Source organism: Leucopleurus acutus (assembly GCF_964270905.1).
Source record: "Leucopleurus acutus genome assembly, chromosome: 13".
NCBI classification, from domain to species: domain Eukaryota; kingdom Metazoa; phylum Chordata; class Mammalia; order Artiodactyla; family Delphinidae; genus Leucopleurus; species Leucopleurus acutus.
In genome coordinates, this window is record NC_139155.1 from 16,413,917 (window position 1) to 16,431,532 (window position 17,616).

Here is a 17,616-nt window from a genome sequence, read left to right on the forward strand (position 1 = left end):
ACAAGCAGGAGGTTAGAGAACCTACAGCTGATAAAGAAGGTGGCTAAGGCTTGGTCCGAAGAGCCTCATGGAGGCCGAGGGAAAGCCCCCCTCCCCTTAACGTGAGGAAAGAAAGGAGAAAAATTTTAAAGAATTTGAAAGAAAGTTGTAAAATATCTGCCTACAAGTGGAAGAAAAGAGGCCATATGGAACGCAAATAAGACAGAAAAATAGAAGGAGAATTTGAAGGGTTCATACAGCATCCTAATGCTACTAAAAACCCAGTCTATTAATAAATATTTAATATAGCTGAAGCCCTGTGTGTTCTGGGTACCAATTAAGTTTCTCTTCATTAAAAAAAAATTTTTACAGTATACAATCCTATAATTCCCCTTCCTAGATGCAGATCTAGTGGATCAAGAAGCAGAAAAATTCAGAGAAATAAATGACTTTTACCAAATCAACCAGAAGCTAGAAATGGCCCCCTCACTATCTGGGAGATGCAGTGTATGATCAGGAAGAGAGCAGACAAGGCACCAAACCAGGAAGAGGCTGGGATCCTGACAAAGTCAGGCTGGGAGCCACGCCAGAGATGCTCCTCTGGCTAAAAATGAAATAAAAAAGTTTTTTAATTGGAAAAACTATAAAGCCAAAGAAGGAGGGGGAAATGTACAAGGTCAAGGGGCTGCTGAACCCCAGACAAGTAGCAGACTGGACCATTATTTGAAACAACAGGAAAAAAACTCAGGTCGCATTCTGTTCTATTACCTAAAGAGGTAAACATGAACTAAACTTCAGAATGTACAAACATGGTGTTTTTTATAGCTCTGGTAACCCCCCAAATGCAAGAAAAAACGTCTATACTAAAAACACAGAAATTTTAGTAAAAATTCAAAGTGCCAAATTTAAGCAACTCTGTGAATGAGGGGGGAAAAAAAAGAAAAGAAAAGCAAGGGATGGTCTTTTCCAAGTTGAGTTAATTACTTTTAGCTTGCCGGCAGAGCTTTTGTTTTAATTTAGAAAAGATACCAGGAATAGAGCTTCCCTGGTGGCGCAGTAGTCCAGAGTCCACCTGCCGATGCAGGGGACACGGGTTCGTGCCCCGGTCCGGGAAGATCCCACATGCCGCGGAGCGGCTGGACCCGTGAGCCATGGCCGCTGAGCCTGTGCTCCGCAACAGGAGAGGCCACAACAGCGAGAGGCCTGCGTACCGCAAAAAAAAAAAAAAGATACCAGGAATAGCTAGCATTATAGGAGTCTTACTTCCTTTATTCATTCCAACTTAAGTTCACTTTCATTATATTAGAAAAATCAACTATAAATATCTGAGGAAATTGGCATCCGTTAAAAGAACTGCACTTGTAGTTTTATATTAAATAAAGAATCCAGTAATAAGAGTTTCAAAACATGGGATAAGAACCAAAGTATCACTGTGTATGAATTCTGTGGAATCAAGGGCACCTTCAACGTGGAACATTCCTCTTAAGCACTTAGCATGCTTTTGGACTATCCTGTTTTGCTCTGTAACATGCCCACAGAGATGGAGGCAAACATCACACCCATTTTACAGACAGGGCACCAAGGCACAAAGAACACATGAATTAGCACACAATGAGGAGCCCAACTGGTACAAAAACCCTGGTTTCTAAGTTTCCAAACCAAAGGTTTTCTACTAGGGTGGTTGCCAATCCATTAAATATCTGTGCATCACAGGTTTGGAGGCATGAGATAAAAATGTGAAATAAGTCTTAGTGTTAGAAAAATGGACTGAACCACCTGGAAATTGGTGATGCCATAATGTAAATTTAACTGAAATAAAATTTTAAATCATACCGACTGGCCTTCATTTTTATAAAACATCATATCTGTATCACAACTAAAAGAAAAAAAATAATTGTATATTAACAGTCTAACATTAACAATACCAGGTGAACAAATGTTCAAGTTTAAGATAAATACACAATACAGTAATACCTCTATTAACAAAGACACTGTATATCGATGACATGTTTTCTTGGTGGACCTTCACTGGATCAAAATGTACAGGAATAAAATGTTTCTAAAAGGTACAGGAATGCATTTCAGAAGGTCACAAAGTGGAGGATCAAGTTCAAATGCATCATCGCTCAATACGAAACTAACATTTAGATTTGTCAGATGTTGTAAAAGACTAAACTAACATTAGCCTTGGCAGATGTTGTAAAAGACACATCTGAGATTAGGGGGCAGTGAAAGGGGTCACGGTTAAGATGTGCAGAGATGAGGAAGAAGCCTGGACTCAGGTAATGGAGAAGAAGGAATAAAGGAAGGTGATCTGGGGTGGAAGGCTCTTCCACAACGAGCGGTGGTAGGAAAGGACACACACCCAATCCTTTAACAAGACAAGATAAAAGTAAGGGACCATCCATACCCTTTCTGTTTTGATGAGAGCAAATATTCAGAGGTACAGAAATGCACTGCATTCTTGCAGGGCTTCAAATGCAGAGAGCGTGACAACAGAAGTATGCTAGAAAGGGTACAGAAAGTATAAAGGCTCTAACAGTCAATCAAAGCCAAACCTTACCACCTGCACACTTTTGCTTAGAAGGATGGGTCCCATTGACCCTCGGCTTCGTGTGGACCAGAGTCAATACCACATTACAGGATTCACACAGATCAACTCGACTACAAATGAGCCAGGTTCCCAGAGGATCTGTTAATCGAGGTATCACTGTATGACCCTGACAACGATGTGCACAGACCACTCAAAACCCTGTGCCCTCAGACGTGAATAAGCTTTATTTGCACAGAAATGAACGATATACTGACCGAAAACCAACTCTCCGCGTGTAGTGCAGACAGTTCTTGGTGACGTGGGTCTGGAAGTGCACCGACCTGCAGATGGCCCCGCACTCGGGGCAGGTGTAGGGAGATTTGTGCTGGTGGATTCTCTGATGAGATGCGTAACTGCACTGGTTAGGAAGCAGCATCTGGCAGACAGTGCAAGTCTTCTAAATAAACCAAAGGGGGAAACAGGGTTGGTCCTACGAAGTATTTTCTAATATGCAAAGAAGCTTGGTTAAACCTCAAAATAAGTATACAGCGGTCATTTCAAATACTACGATAATTGATTTCCAAAGAAAAAGCAAACTTAAAAGTTAAATGGTCAATGTAAAATGTCCCTGTAAAATGCAGACAATATGTACTATGTAGTCATGCTCATCCCAAAGTACGATGTAAAGAGACTGTTAGCATTAGGTAGACTTCCAATTTTGTTACGTTTACATTTTTTTTTTAGTGTGAAGAAGAGGTATCCTTATAAAGTATGTTAGTAAATCTACTTTAATGTATAATTAACTTTAAAATACAAGTTTATGGGCATCTATCTTGACAGTAGAGCTCCCACAACTCAAAAAAGTTTCTTCAAAATAATAAAAATTAATTAGTGGTTAATCCAGCTTGCTTTCTTTCTTTCTTAAATTTTTTTCACTTCAGTTATTTGAGATCTGAAACACAGGAATGCAAAAAGAATGGCCGCAGCAATCGGTTGCTTCTTTTTTGCACATGAACTGGTTTCTTAAGTGGATGAACTGATCATTATGACTTATGATTAAAACCAACGAACGAAGTTTAGATACATAAATTCAGATATTAAATTGAAACTTCACAGAGCTTAAAATCTAATCACATATAAACTAAAACAGACTGAAATCCTCTTTGGAAAGGGCTCTACACCATTCACTAACCAGGAAAACCTGGAACACACTACCTAGTTTTCAGCCCCTTAGATATAAGCACTAAACAAACATGGCATGTTTTTAGAACACAAAAAACTCAAAGTAAATATAAATAGAGAACTCAATTACTTCCATTCCAAAAATAAACCTAACATAGCAGAAGATAAAATGTGTCTGAATACTATCTGGACATTCGTGCCACAAGTATCTACTACTACCTTCTAAAATGTGTAATTTTTATTAAAGTCAGTTAAAGAAAGCCTCAAAATATAGACTCCAGCTAAAACTGAAACAATCTTTTGTACTGACAACAGAATTAAGACATTTTCAAAAGACTTTTTATTCTTTCAGCTATTGCAAACAAATTAAGGTTTAAACTTCTGAGGAACCTAAACTAAGAAAAATCAGAAACTCACTTGAAAACTCTTTCTTGGTTCTCTCCTGAAAGGCCTAAATTACAAATTTTATCCCATAAAATGTTTATTGCAGTCACAAAATAAGAACATTACAGGCAGCTATGATGAGGTTAAGCATCATTTAAAAATAGCATTCCTTTTCTAATAACACATATTCCAAAGCCACAGCAACGAAAACCAATCAACAGATGCATTAATTATAAGATCCTGGTGACACCTACATTATCACAGGTAGTCTGTTTCTTTGAACGAAGGTCTTCTATTCGCTTTTACCACACCGTCATTCATCCCAGGCAGTGAATGATAATGTCTGAATTTCCACAGACATCTCAGAATGTCTTGCACTTACTTAGGAATAAAACCAGTGTTTTCTACACTCAAGTCAAAACATTTTATGTTTATCATATGTATTGAGCCCATTCCGCTCTAAGCCAAGTGGTGAACTAGGTCCTTTAAACAGATGAACTTCGATACATCACCTCATCTGATTCTCATCATAACCTATGAAGTGGATAAAATTATCTCCAGTTTACAGATGAGGAAATGAGGTTTAGAGAAGTTAAGAAACTTGCCAAGACCTCACAGCTATGAGGTGGAAGAACCGGGATTTGAACTGGGCTCTGAATAATTAATTCCAAGGCCAAGGGAGGAGTAGGGTGGGGGTCCACAAGGAATAAACAAGCAAAACCCCCCCCACCCCCCCACCCCGCCGCTGGGCAAATGCACGTGAAGGACAGAGGACCACTGTCAGGGTTACAGGCCATCCCCCAACCCACCTCCGCAGCTTCTCCTTCTCGGAGAGTGATGTGGTTCTACCACTTTTATTATAGGGAGAGACAGCAACAAAAATAAAAACAGGAGATCTAAAAAGGAGACAAAGTATGTGCTCCTTAAAGCTGAAGAGAAGTTTCACATGATCTCTCATCAAGACATGTTAACAAACACCCTTCACAATACACATAAAATTCACAATGAATTACTTAAACACGCTCCCCTACTGGCTGCCTGTATGTTTGTAACACACATAACTATAAAAATAGTTATGGACCGGCTGGTGGGTGAAAGAGCTCTGTTACTAGCAGGTCAACTAAAATAAGTATCAAAATTATTCAAGAAGAGGTTTTGTTAATTAAAGTGCTCTTTACAATAGAAATGTCTGACTGCAAAGACTATGAAAAATGCTTTAGAGTAACAAGGTCACCCAATTACCAACCTTTCAATAGCGACCTCTCTCGCACCAGTCCTTGGAGAGGGGACGCATTCCCTTCACACTGCACTGTGCAGCGGGGCGTTCCCTGTGGCCCCAGGGCTCTGTGAGAGCAGGCGGCAGCCTCTGCCCTCCCTGTCCCCTCCACCACTGATGAGCTACAGGAATCTGCACTCAGCCATTTCCATGGGCTGAGGCGCCTCACCCACTGTAGGTACAGAAAGAAGTACAGGCGAGGGTGGGAGCCAGAGTGGGCTACAGCCCCAAATCACAGTGCTTCCATATTGCTGAAATGGGAGAATTCAGTCCCTGGGAAATCACATCAGATTAAGTTCTACTCTTTAGTTTGCACACACGGATGCATGTGTATTTGTGCGCAGACTCTGTGCTGACTCCCACGTTTCCGTTTACCTGTTCCCACTCCATTCCATCTTGAGAACAAGCAAGTTGTCTGGACTGCAGACGTTCTCTTCCTGGATACTTGTGTGCTAGCAATAGTTTTAGGGTTTACCTAATTGCTCTCCCTCCAGTTTTATCCACCGCCCCTGTTTTAGATAATGTGCCCTCTCTGCTTCCTGAGACAACGGTGACAGATCTTCACAGCACAGAGGAGCAGATGCCATTAGCTTCTCTGGGATACTGGGAATTCACAGTAATGACACACGTTCTCTGGATCTGCGGAGATGCATTTGAGGATGGGGGCAGGCCAGGATTTCTCTGTGGTCTACAAGAATCTGTCTTTTTTTCCTTACTTTAAATCAAAGAAACAAAAATGTATCTTAAAACTCTAACTCTCTACTATACAAGCTGAGGCTACTTTCGACGGGATAAAGCAGTTTAACGTGACAGTACCTGCCTTCTGAACAGAAAACAGTACGATAAAATGCACTTAAATAGTCTCATGTGTCTTTTGACAGTTTACTTATGTCATCTGAAAATGGAAAACGTTTGCAGTACTTAGGTAATAAGCGGTTAATTTCTAGTCTGGGGCAGACTCATTTGCTCAGAGAACTGCTACTTTTTAAACTAAAACATTATTTTTCAATACTCAGGTAACATGAGAAAGCTGAAAATAAAGCTGAAAAGTAATCACACTCAAACTTGACAGCTACCTGCATTGCACCCTTCTCCGCCCAATCCTAGCACAGAGAGTGAAGGCTAGGCCTCCAACGCAGGCTGTGAGGAACGGGGTACACTGGGGCCCTGGTAAGGATTCAGATAGCTCTAGGGCTCGGCACCCTCTCTGTATACAGGAGGAATTATCTGAGTAACAAGGAAAACAATTCTATGTGTTTCACCTCATGTTTTAGGGAGAAGAGTAGCAAGGGAAAAGATGAGGAAGGCTCGGGAAATGTGAGTAAATATAGCATCTACTGATGCTTAAATTTCAAACAGACCAAAAGCCTGTGACAGCATGAGACCCACTGATCCAGAGGTCAAAACACTGTCAACTTAACAGTCAGCCCAGATGCTAAGTACACTGTTTCTGCCTCATTGACAGCATTGCCTCATTGTAATTTTCCAACTACAGTATAATTACCAAATAATAGTAATAATAATAAAAGTATACCAGTTTGTTTTCTGGCTCTCACTTTCACCCAGTTTCACAATGAGAACACAGACAAAGCACTGCATTTCAGATCTCAGTTAAATGGAAGTAACACAAAGCAAGCATTATAGCAGAAATAACTGTATATGCCATTGTTCCCAATGCTAGCTGTTGGTGCTGGTTTTGTCCTCAAATCATTCTGCACTAAAAATCCCTAATAAAAGTTGACAGTGAAATGAGCAAATTCGCAGAAAGCAGTATGGTCCACACATATAATCCACTCAGATGACAATCGCTCAAGAAGACAGATAAATTAAGAGCTGATAACATTAAACTATCAACTGGGACAGGACTAGCCTGACCAAAATTAATAGTAAACGTTTAGGAGAGCAGGGCCAAAAACCAAGCTAATGATGGTGTTTGGGGTGGGCGTGGGAACTGAGGCGGCCCCACGGCCTCCAGAAGCAGCTGCTGGAGCAGAGTACGTCTAGAAATGAGACCTGGGGGAGGCTGCTCGGGATAATTTAATACACCTGGTATGTTCTAGTAATGATGCCCATAAACTCCCTGAACCTGAACTGAATCAGCAACCCCCCAAAATAAGGACCGTGGCAGATAAGTCACCTTCGCCTGCACCCTTGAAGCTAATCTGAATGTAACCCCAGGGTCCATTCTCAGAGGACTCCTATGGTCCCTGCAGCTGTAAAGTTCTATGCTTCTGCATCTTAGGTTACCAGCATCAGAAACTGGAAAGAATAGCTGGCAATAAAGAAATCTTGCCTCAGGTTCTGAGTTGGCCACTGATTGGGCATTTGTCTCTTCAACTGTGAAATAAAAGAGTTGAGCAAAGGACCTATGACATCCTCTGATTCTACGGCTCATACAGATTCTACGGGAAGAAAACTGATTTTACCGATTCGGAGGCTGTAATACGCGCTTCCAGTCTGTACTTGGCTAAGTTTAGTTGTGGTTTTACCAAGAGGTGAAGCAACAACATTCCAGTAAGTTTAATTTTCAATTATTAAAACTACAGTTGTCAGCTCTTAACTACTTCATGGAGAGGAGGGAAACTTCTCTAGCCCCTCCACCCACTCCTTTTCTCAGTGTGCCCCAAGGCAGGAATTATTAATGGGATCGGGTGGAACATAAACCGCCAACCAGGGCAGTTTTACCGGGGTTAGAAGTCGATGTCCATGTGCTCCACTTCTATTGCACCGCTTGGTTCAGGGCGGCTGGGAAGGGCATGACCCACCCCAGATGCTCCATCGCACCCCCACTCCTCAGGGCTTGCTCCTCGGCAGGGTAAGCAGATGGGGGCAGGGCAGACTAACCTGGGCCTGAGCTTGCCTGGGGTCCTGGCTCGGATTCAGGCTCGGGGGATGCAGGGTGAAGAGGGCTTCCAGCTAAACCACAGCTTCCCACCCGGCTCTCCACAGAGACCTGCATGCGGGTTTGCGGAGCACAGGGCCAGCGAATGATAAAGCAGCACTCTGAGTCCCTGAGTCCATCATTCCCTTGTATAGACTGGCCACACAATACCTTTAAGAGAAGGAGTAACTGACAAGGCAGAATTCAGCAAATGCCACCCAAACCTTACTTTAACCCATGACATGCTGGCTCCAGAGCCTGAGCACGTATGTACGGGGTGACGGTGAGAGGTTTTGCACAGACAGCCACAGCTGGTGTCAAAAGAAAAAGAAATCCTTTACCGGGTTCAAACAAGCACCCCTGGACCAACTTGGAAAAGGAGCCCTTCAAACCATAAACAGGGGTGAAAATATAAATAGGGAGAAAATGAAAGATAAAAAGAGAAGGGAGATGGTGCCTGCACTAAACCAAGAAGTCATTCTCGACAGAAAGGCTGAGGTCTGAGGAGGCTGGGTTCAACACACAGGAAAGGGAGAAGAAGAGACGCTCACTCCTGACAGCTGTCACAGATAGGCCAAGATGGAGGTGACCTCACTGAGCAGGCGACATGCCTCAGGCTCAAAGCGGAGAGGAGTCCAGAGTCAAGCGGAATGCTGTCCTCCCAGGAAGCCTGACTCCAAAGAGCGACTGAGAATCACAGGCCGGAGGGCCTCAGGCAGAGCCCAGTGATGTAACTACACACTCTCTCCTGGAAGACAAAACAGCTGTATTTGAAAAAATAGAGTGAAACTTCCACTTCAAGGGAAATGGACTAGAAGTACCTCTCTCTATTCCTTCCACTAAGTACAACTAACACTCCTGGGCGTTATATATACAACAAACATAATGAGGCTCTGGAAGGCAGAGAGGAGGCAGGCTGGCTAGGCACCTCAGGTCCCTAGTGATGAGTTCTCCGGGGTTCTTTGTGCCTCACGGATCCCAGATTTGGAGCTGAGGAAACGGGGAACCCAGGAACGCCAAGGGGCACAGACAAAAAAATCCCCAACAAAAGCCTGCTATCTTTAGCCAAAGGATCTGGAAAGGGGAAGCCTAGCAGAAGACAATTACTGCTCTACTCCAGCCAAACACCCCAGGAAGCACTGCGCCCTCACCCATAGCACGCCAAGTCCAGGGGGAGCCCAGACCTCCGCTCCTGAGGCTGTAATAAGGTGTCCTAGTACCCTCACCCAGATGGTATCAGAGACAGCAGCAGGGAAGTGGGACCTTCATCCCTACCAAGTGATAATGAGTCCCTCCACCAGCCCAGCGGGTGTTTAAAAAGAAATCCCAAAAAAAGAAATCTCCAGGCCCAGATGGTTTCACTGAAGAATTCTATCAAATATTTAAAGAAAATCTAACAACAATTATAAGTCCCTTCCTATATGAATACAGATGCAAAATACTAACAAAATATTAGCAAATATAATTCACAATATATAAAAAGAATTACACACCTTGATCAAGTGGGATTCATCCCAGAGATGCAAGGTTGGTTCAATATCTGAAAAATAATCAATATAATCTTTCCCCCCAAAAAATACCCTAAATCCAATAACGAGTTTAACAAAGACAAGGGATACATGATAAATACACAAAAATTAATTGTGTTTCCATATATTAGCAACGAACATGTGAACACTGAAAAATATAATACCATTTACACCTGCCCACGTGCAAGGGGGGCAGGGGGGAGGGGAAGCACCAACAAAACGTAAAGAAAGAAGGAAAGCTAGCAAACAAAACATGTATAGGGCTTGTATGATAAAAACTACAAAATGATAAATCAAAGAAGATCGAAATAAATGGAGAGACATTATTTGTTCATAGACTGAAAGACTCAACATAATAAAGAAAAGAGTTCCCCCCAAATTGTTATACAGGTTTAACATAATTCCTATCAAAATCCCAACAAGAATTTTTTGGTAGATTATAGACAAGACTCTTCTAAAATATATATGGAAAGGCAAAATAACCAGAATAGCTACAAAACGATTTTGAGAGGAAAGAATAAAGTTGGAGGAGTCAGTCCACCAGAGTCCCAGAAATGGCTCCACAAATATGCCAGCTGATGTCTGACAAACTGCAAAGGCAATTCAGTGGGGGAAAGGCAGCCTTCTCGACAAGTGGTACTGGAGAAAAAGGACATGCGTGGGGCAAAAGAAATCTCCATCCAAGTCTCACACATTATACAAAAACTAACCCAAAACGGACCACAGACTTAAACGTAAATCATAAAACCAAACTTTTTTTAGAAAAAAAACATAAAACAAGGTTCTCAGGATCTACAGCAAAGCGAACTTAGACCTGACACGGAAAGCACAAGCCGTAACAGAGAAAACTGATAAATGGGACTTCATCAAAATTAGAAACACTTATTCTGCCAAAGACCTAATTAAGATGAAAAGACAAGCCACAGAATGGGAGAAAAGACTTGCAAACACATACCGACAAAGGACCAGTATCTAAAATATATCAAGAACGCTTAACACTCAACGGTAAAAACAAACAAAAAAACTAATTAGAAAATGGACAAAAGAAGAGACATTTCACCAAAAAGCATAGGTAGATGGCAAATAAACACAAAAAGGTATTCAACATTATTAGCTATGGAGGAAACACAAATTAAAACCACAAGATATCACTACACACCTATCCGGATGGCTACAACACGAAATGATGCCACCACCAAATGTCGGTGACGATGTGGAGAAACTAGACCACTCATACACTGCTCTTGAGATTTAAATTGTACAGCCGCTGTGGAAAAGAATTTCTTGTGAATATAAATATGCAACTACCATACAACCCAGCACACAAAAGGATTTATCCTCGAGAAAGGAAAACTCACGTTCCCACAAAAACCTGCAGACAAATGTTTGTGGCAGCTTTATTCATAATAGCCCCAAACTGGGAACGAACTAGTGATACATCCAACAACCTGGATGAATCTCCAGGGAATTACGCTGAGTGGAAAAAAACCAGTCTCAAAGGCTAAATACGGTATGACTCCATTTATATAACATTCCTGAAATGACAAGATTATAGAAAGGAGAAGAGATTAGTGGCTCCTAGGGGTTAAGAGGGAGGCAGGGGTGAGAGGGAGGTGACTGGGGCTCTAAAAAGGCAATATGAGGGACTCTTATGGTCGTGGAAGGGCTCTACGTGTTGACAGCATCAGTGCCAACAGCCTGGATATGATACTGTTTAATAGTTTTGCAAGATGTTACCATTGGGGGAAAGTGGGTAAAGGGTACACAGGATACCTCTGTATTATTTCCTACCATAATCTACAATTACCTCAAAATAAAAAGTTTAATTTGAAAATGGGATGATCTGAGAAGACTCAAGGTGTTAATTAGCACGGAATACTTTCGGCATTATCACATAAAATTTTTAAACTACCTTGGCAATTATAAGTAGAAGGTGGGCAGGAGAAAGGAAGGGAGGAATAGGAATATCCCTGATGGGAGGCAGGGAGGGAAGGAGGAAGGAATATCCCCGCTGTCAGTGAACCGGCACACCTTTCTCTAGGTCTGGTAAACTCACACGTGGAAAGGCACGGAGCAAGGGCCCGGGGGCCTGTTAGTCTTGCCAGGGCCCTGAGGTCACACCCTTTAACCTCCAGAATCAACGCTAGCTGGGGTCAGTACAGGAAGCTGTTGTACATGACTCTAAGCCTACGTGCAGACGTAGGGAAGCCCGGCCTGGGCAGACCTGAGAAGAGCCAGAAGAGAAAACGGGCAGCTGCGGGCCCGCGGCTGACCCTGTAACGGTCCCCACCCCCGGGCAGTGAGGCAGCCTGCTCCGGCTCAAGTTCACGCACGAGTCACCAGAATGGGGAGGCCAACGGAGAAACGGAAAGCAAGACAGAAAGAAGGCACTCAGGCAAAGACTGGTGCTTGAGGTGCCCTTAGATCTTCTTACAAAATTGAGAGGTTGAACTGAGTGTTGTAAGTGCCCTCGTCAGAGAGGAAACAGTTTATACAGGTGGACTTTTTCCCCCACACTTAAATTTAAGTTCACAAACTGTAAACCGGCCAGCGGTCGTGTGAATAGCAAACTGGAGAAGACGAAACGAAGAATTTTTCTCTTTTCTCTCCCGTCCTTCCTGTCTTCAGCCCCAGCCTCCCATCGCCATGGGTACCTGATGCCGCGCCAGGGGCCAACCACAGGTGGGGACCACCCGAGCTCCCGCTACACTTGAGGCTAGGACAGCAGGAGCTGCACGGATGCCACTGGCCTCCTGGGCTGCAGGAGAGACTCGAGGAAGGTGTTAAGGAGGCTGAAGAAGGGGCAGCCGCTCCGCACCCAGGGGCGCAGGCTGGGTGGCCGGGCGACAGACCAGACCAGGCTGCCCCTGGGTGCGCAGAGCCCCCCGCTGAGCCTGAGAAGAGTGGCAAGTTGTGGAGGGGATACCGTGGTGAAGGGCAGGGTTTGGGTGAAAGCAGGGGCACTAGGAGCGGGAGACGTGCCTCGGGTGTGCTGGCGCTGCCAGCCAGGCGGTGGCTGGCTCAGGCGGCAGCTGAAGCTCACTCGACAAAAATGCTCTTCTCGGGTGGGCTGAGTGGACCCTAGCTCGGCAGAGTCAGAGGAAGGAACCAGAACAGGGTGACTGTCCGGCCTAGTATTACCTGGCCCTGGAGTTAACGTATATTCTGCCCTGACTCATCCCTCAGTGCTCCAGGGGAAACGGGGGAGCTGCGCTACACACCTGTCCCAGCAAAATACAAAGAGTCAAGGCAAAGCAACCACCCACACAAGGAGAGACGTCAATCTCTTTCCCTGAGGGAAAGCGCTTCCCTATTTGACCCCGGTTCAGCGGATGAGCCTAAATGGTTAAGAGAGAACAAAAACAAGGGGAAAACAGGGAAGAAAAGGTCCCCAAGGGAACAGACATCTCTCAAGGCAGCTCCACATGCCAATACGGACCAGCACACGTGAGCCGGGACATACTCCACCACCTGCACAAAATACCAGCAGAACAGAGAGAACTACGGAAACGGCTTTTTCTTTTTTTTTTTTAACTGCATCCTTTTAAGACAGAAGGAAAGACTGCCCCTTTGATGAAGCGGTGACCAGGTAAGAGGAACCCAGAAAGAACCCAAGCCCTGTCACCAGGACGCGCTTGGGGGGCTGCATCAATCACTTCTTCTTGAACCAGCTTAACCACCTGAGTGCTTTACCGTCAGAGCCAATGAAACATGTAACATCCAACGTTCTCGATGCAAGAATGTTCTCGAAACTCTTTATCGCCTCCATTTCCATTCAACTGAATGTTCACAGGAAAAGTCACTGAGGTATTCTTGATCTTTTGTTCCCCAAACTCAAATCCTACAAAGAACTTGACTCAGCAGTTACCCTTGGGAAGCTGATCACGGTGACAGTACCAGACGTCTGAACCACAGCATAAAGCTCCTCGTCACAAGACAGCGGAGGCGAGTAAGGGAAAGATCAGTTTACCACTGGGGCTTCCAAGACAGAAGTTTGAGCCAGGGTATATCAGCTCAAACCAGCGCCCCTTCCAATATCACACGTTTCCTGGTTTGCACAATAAATCATATGGTCTCTCTAGCTTGAATTAGTTTCACTCAACATGCCCAGTTACTTCCATATATCTGTAAAACACATTTATCTACTGCCCAGAAGTTGCCTCATGGAGAGAAGCAAATGGTAGAGATAAAACCGCCGACTGACGCGCACTGTGAAATACATCTCACCAACACCAACCTACACTTCACCACAAAAAAACACACCAAAAATGCCACAAACAAGGGATTTCCCTGGTGGCACAGTGGTTAAGAATCCACCTGCCAAGGCAGGGGACAGGGGTTCAATCCCTGGTTCGGGAAGATCCCACATGCCACAGAGCAACTAAGCCCATGCGCCACCACTACTGAGCCTGCGCCCTAGAGCCCATGTGCCACAACTACTGAGCCCACGCACCGCAACTACTGAAGCCCGTGCACTCTAGGGCCCGTGCTCCGCAACAAGAGAAGCCACCGCAACGAAGAACCAACGCAGCCCAAAAAAGAAAAAAAAAAAAAAATGCCACAAACAAACTCAAAGGTATTCTATTTAAATGGACGGGTTTTCCGTTAGAAGGTTAAATTCACTGCAGTGGAGAATATTACTGAATATACCAGACCAACACCTTAAGTAAGCAGGCATGCCTGAAAAGTGGGTATCAACTGGGTGTGTTTAACTGTAAAAGACAGTAATTATGAACAACAACAGGAAATTTTTAAATCCCACAACGGTCGCTAATAAATGACTCAGGAACACTGGTGACGTAGCCTGACTTGAACACTTAATCCAAAGGGTCTATACTATCACTCGCTAGAGCTCAGACTTCCAACGCAAATTCCCATCACCCAACAATTAAGAACTCCTTTACTTACCCCACATCTAAGGTGCCATGACCCAACTAGTACACAGCTTCTGTCTAAAACAACCATCTTCAAAAACACTGATTTTTAAATAAGATTCATATTTCAACACTGCTTTATGCAAACAATCCTCTCTCACATGTGAGTGTGTACACAAATAGACACACACATCCCCCCATTTAACTGAGCTCCCGCCCCTAAAATCAACGGGCATGGTATAGAGCACTCATGTCTACAGATTCATCACCGAAACACCAAAATGTAAATGATACTCTACTTGTCCACTTGTATCTGCAGCCTGCTGGAAGTGAGTGGCCAGCGACGTCTCATCCTGGAAAACTTCATTACACTCCAAACATTTCAGACTATGCCTACAGAGCTTAGATGGGTCTTCATCCAGAGGCATAGCTGGAATGATGGGTGTGCTGGAAGGGGCTGATATGACTGTCCCGGTTATGCCAGACTGAATTTTTGTTACAGTGTGTGTGCCGGCTCCCGAGGAGCTCGGGAGGGCGGAAGATGAAGCAGGAGTATTGCTTGATGGAGAAACAATCATCTGATCTGCTGGGACTGGCTTCAAGATCAAGTGCGAACACTGCATCACCACTCCCTTCTCCTTGTGCCCGCGGGCATGGGACAGGAGACTGCACTTGTTGTAAAAAACGAGGTTCTTGGTGCAGTGGTTGCACGTTACTTCGATGCGCACGCTGCGCCTGTCGTAGTGTTGGGTCAGGCTCTTCTCGAGGGCGAAAGAGTCCCCACACTCCAAGCACTTGTAGCCGCGGGTCGGTAACGTGATGCCCGCGTTCGCGGGAGGACTAAGGTTGGGGATGTAAACTGGGACTGGGTTGACGCTGCTCAGCACCTTGTTGAAAGCTTCCACCACAGAACTCTGCAGGGAGGACACCACCTGGACCCGCGACACCTTCTTGGGTGGCTGTGAGGCCGCGGCACTGATTATTGCCTGCTTTATTTGCTGCTGAGGTTTGGTGAGCACCTGGCGGAGCTCGGAGGTGGCCTGGGCGCCCTGAGGCAGAAGGTTAAGGTTGGCAAGGTGCACAGTCTTTGGCACGAGTTTGGCGTTGGCCAAGCTGGAGGCCGGCACCACGACGGTCTGCTGCTGGATGGCATTGGCGGCTTTAATGATGGCACTGCTGGCGCTCTGCACGGAAGCAGCAGATATGACCGTGGCTTTGACCGTCGTGTTGTTGGCAAGCTTCAAATTAATGACTTGAGACCCGGCCGTCTTCACGGCCGACACCGGGAGGAAGGCAGTCGCCACAGGCTTGATGGTGACCTGTTTGGGGGTCAGCTCGGCGGGGGCCACCGCGTTGGTAACGACCGCCGATTGCAGAGGCGCCCTGGGCGGGGAGGAAAGGACGGCGGCCGAGGTCGGAGACGACAGCAGCGACGTCACGGACGCCACCATGGACCCCGTCTGCTCAGAAGGCTTTTTTCCGGCATCGAGATCGACTTCAGGCAACACCCTCGTCACTGTTCTCTTGATTTCCCCAGAAGACGTCTTGATGGTTTTTATGCGGACTTTGGGAATTGCTGGTGTTGACCCTACAGGAGAGGATGGCGATCCCTTGCTACTGTTCTCACTGGAAATGCTCCTGGGACTATCCGGCTGCTTAAGGGATGCTTTTTTCGTCCCATCGATGAGACTCTGGGATTCCGGAGACTTTTCAATGGCTCTAGGGCTATCGTTTACTTCTTTTGGTAACGGAGAGGCCTCCCGGGAGTTGGTCACTGGTTCTTTAGAGGAGTCCGAAGCGGCCTTTTTAGCACTAAGAGCCGCAATTGCAGCGATGCAGGAAGAGAGCTTGGAGGATGGCTTGGTCCTCGAGGGCACCACACCGCCGAGGGAGGCGTCATTCTTCTCCGAGCTCAGCTTGCCCTCGGGGACCCTGTTTTCAAGCACCTTTTCAGAGTTTTCCTTCAGTTTATCCTCCATTTTTCTGACTTTGAAAGGTTCATAAACACTCAGGTTTATAGAATTTGTTTCCGTTTCTCTCTTGACAACTTTGTTTTTCTCTAGGTTGCCTGGCGTAGAGATGCCAGTTTTGCTTAAGCCTTCTCCCCCGAGTGCCTTCAGTTTGTCATAGTCCTGCTGGGGAACCGACCCTGTCAACACATTCGATCTGAAACCAGAGCGCATGTCCTCTTTGTCTGGGGGGTCGTCCACCTCTATCTTCTCATCGTCGTCAAACTCTTCAGCACTGGAGATGGGGCTGAACTGGCTGAAAGCGGAGTCTTTTAAAGTCACCTCTGAGGTAGGCACGTCTCCTTTCAAGGACTTCGATCCATCTTTACTGTAAGTGTCCAGAGAGGACGCCGAGAGAAACCCATTGTGCAGGCCGTTGCCGGTGGGATTGTGGCCGTCCTTCTCTGCGCCCTCGGAGGAGTCGATGTTCCGCACATTCTTCACAATAACACTGACGCCGACGTCGGAGGAGGACGGCGTGTGGGAGTCGTCATCCACGTGGGCGTTCTGCTTGATGTGGCCTTCCTGGTCGTCATGTCCAGATTCAATAGCTGCTTTGGGATCGACCATATCTGGGATGTCAAATGCTGCCAGGAGGTCATCAAAGTCTGGGGTCTTCATATCCCCCATGGTCATGAATTTGATCAGATGTTCTGTTAAACGAACAGAAAATAATTCCATCAGCAATGAACATGCAGATAAACACCCCTATGGGACTTACACGAACAGTGATGATTATCATGAAAGAGCGAGTTGCCAACTGCACTTATTATAATGTCAGGACATTGAGCCAAAGTGAACAAGCATCTGGAAAACAGGTATAAAGCCCTGACGATTACAGCTTTGAAGTAATTCCTCCAAAAGGCCGTGCAGCACTGCCAGCGTGGAGCCTCTCTAACAAGCTGATCAAAACTATTATAGCACGAAGAGCAGGTTCTGGTGTTAACGACTAGAAAATGTTATTTATCA

General features: G+C 45.2%; 1 protein-coding gene across 3 annotated transcripts in view; it reads right to left on the reverse strand.

Annotated features, from left to right (window-relative positions):
• The window catches only part of ZNF532 (zinc finger protein 532), a 107,887-nt gene that overhangs the window by 41,141 nt on the left and 49,130 nt on the right, over positions 1-17,616 (reverse strand). For all 3 annotated transcript variants that reach the window (XM_082853603.1, XM_082853601.1, XM_082853602.1), the window contains 2 exons: positions 14,938-17,300; positions 2,788-2,969 (listed from right to left, as the gene is read on the reverse strand). In XM_082853603.1, the coding sequence (XP_082709729.1) occupies positions 2,788-2,969; positions 14,938-17,283 (2,528 nt within the window). In that variant the 5' untranslated portion in view covers positions 17,284-17,300. The remainder of the gene's footprint in view (positions 1-2,787; positions 2,970-14,937; positions 17,301-17,616) is intronic.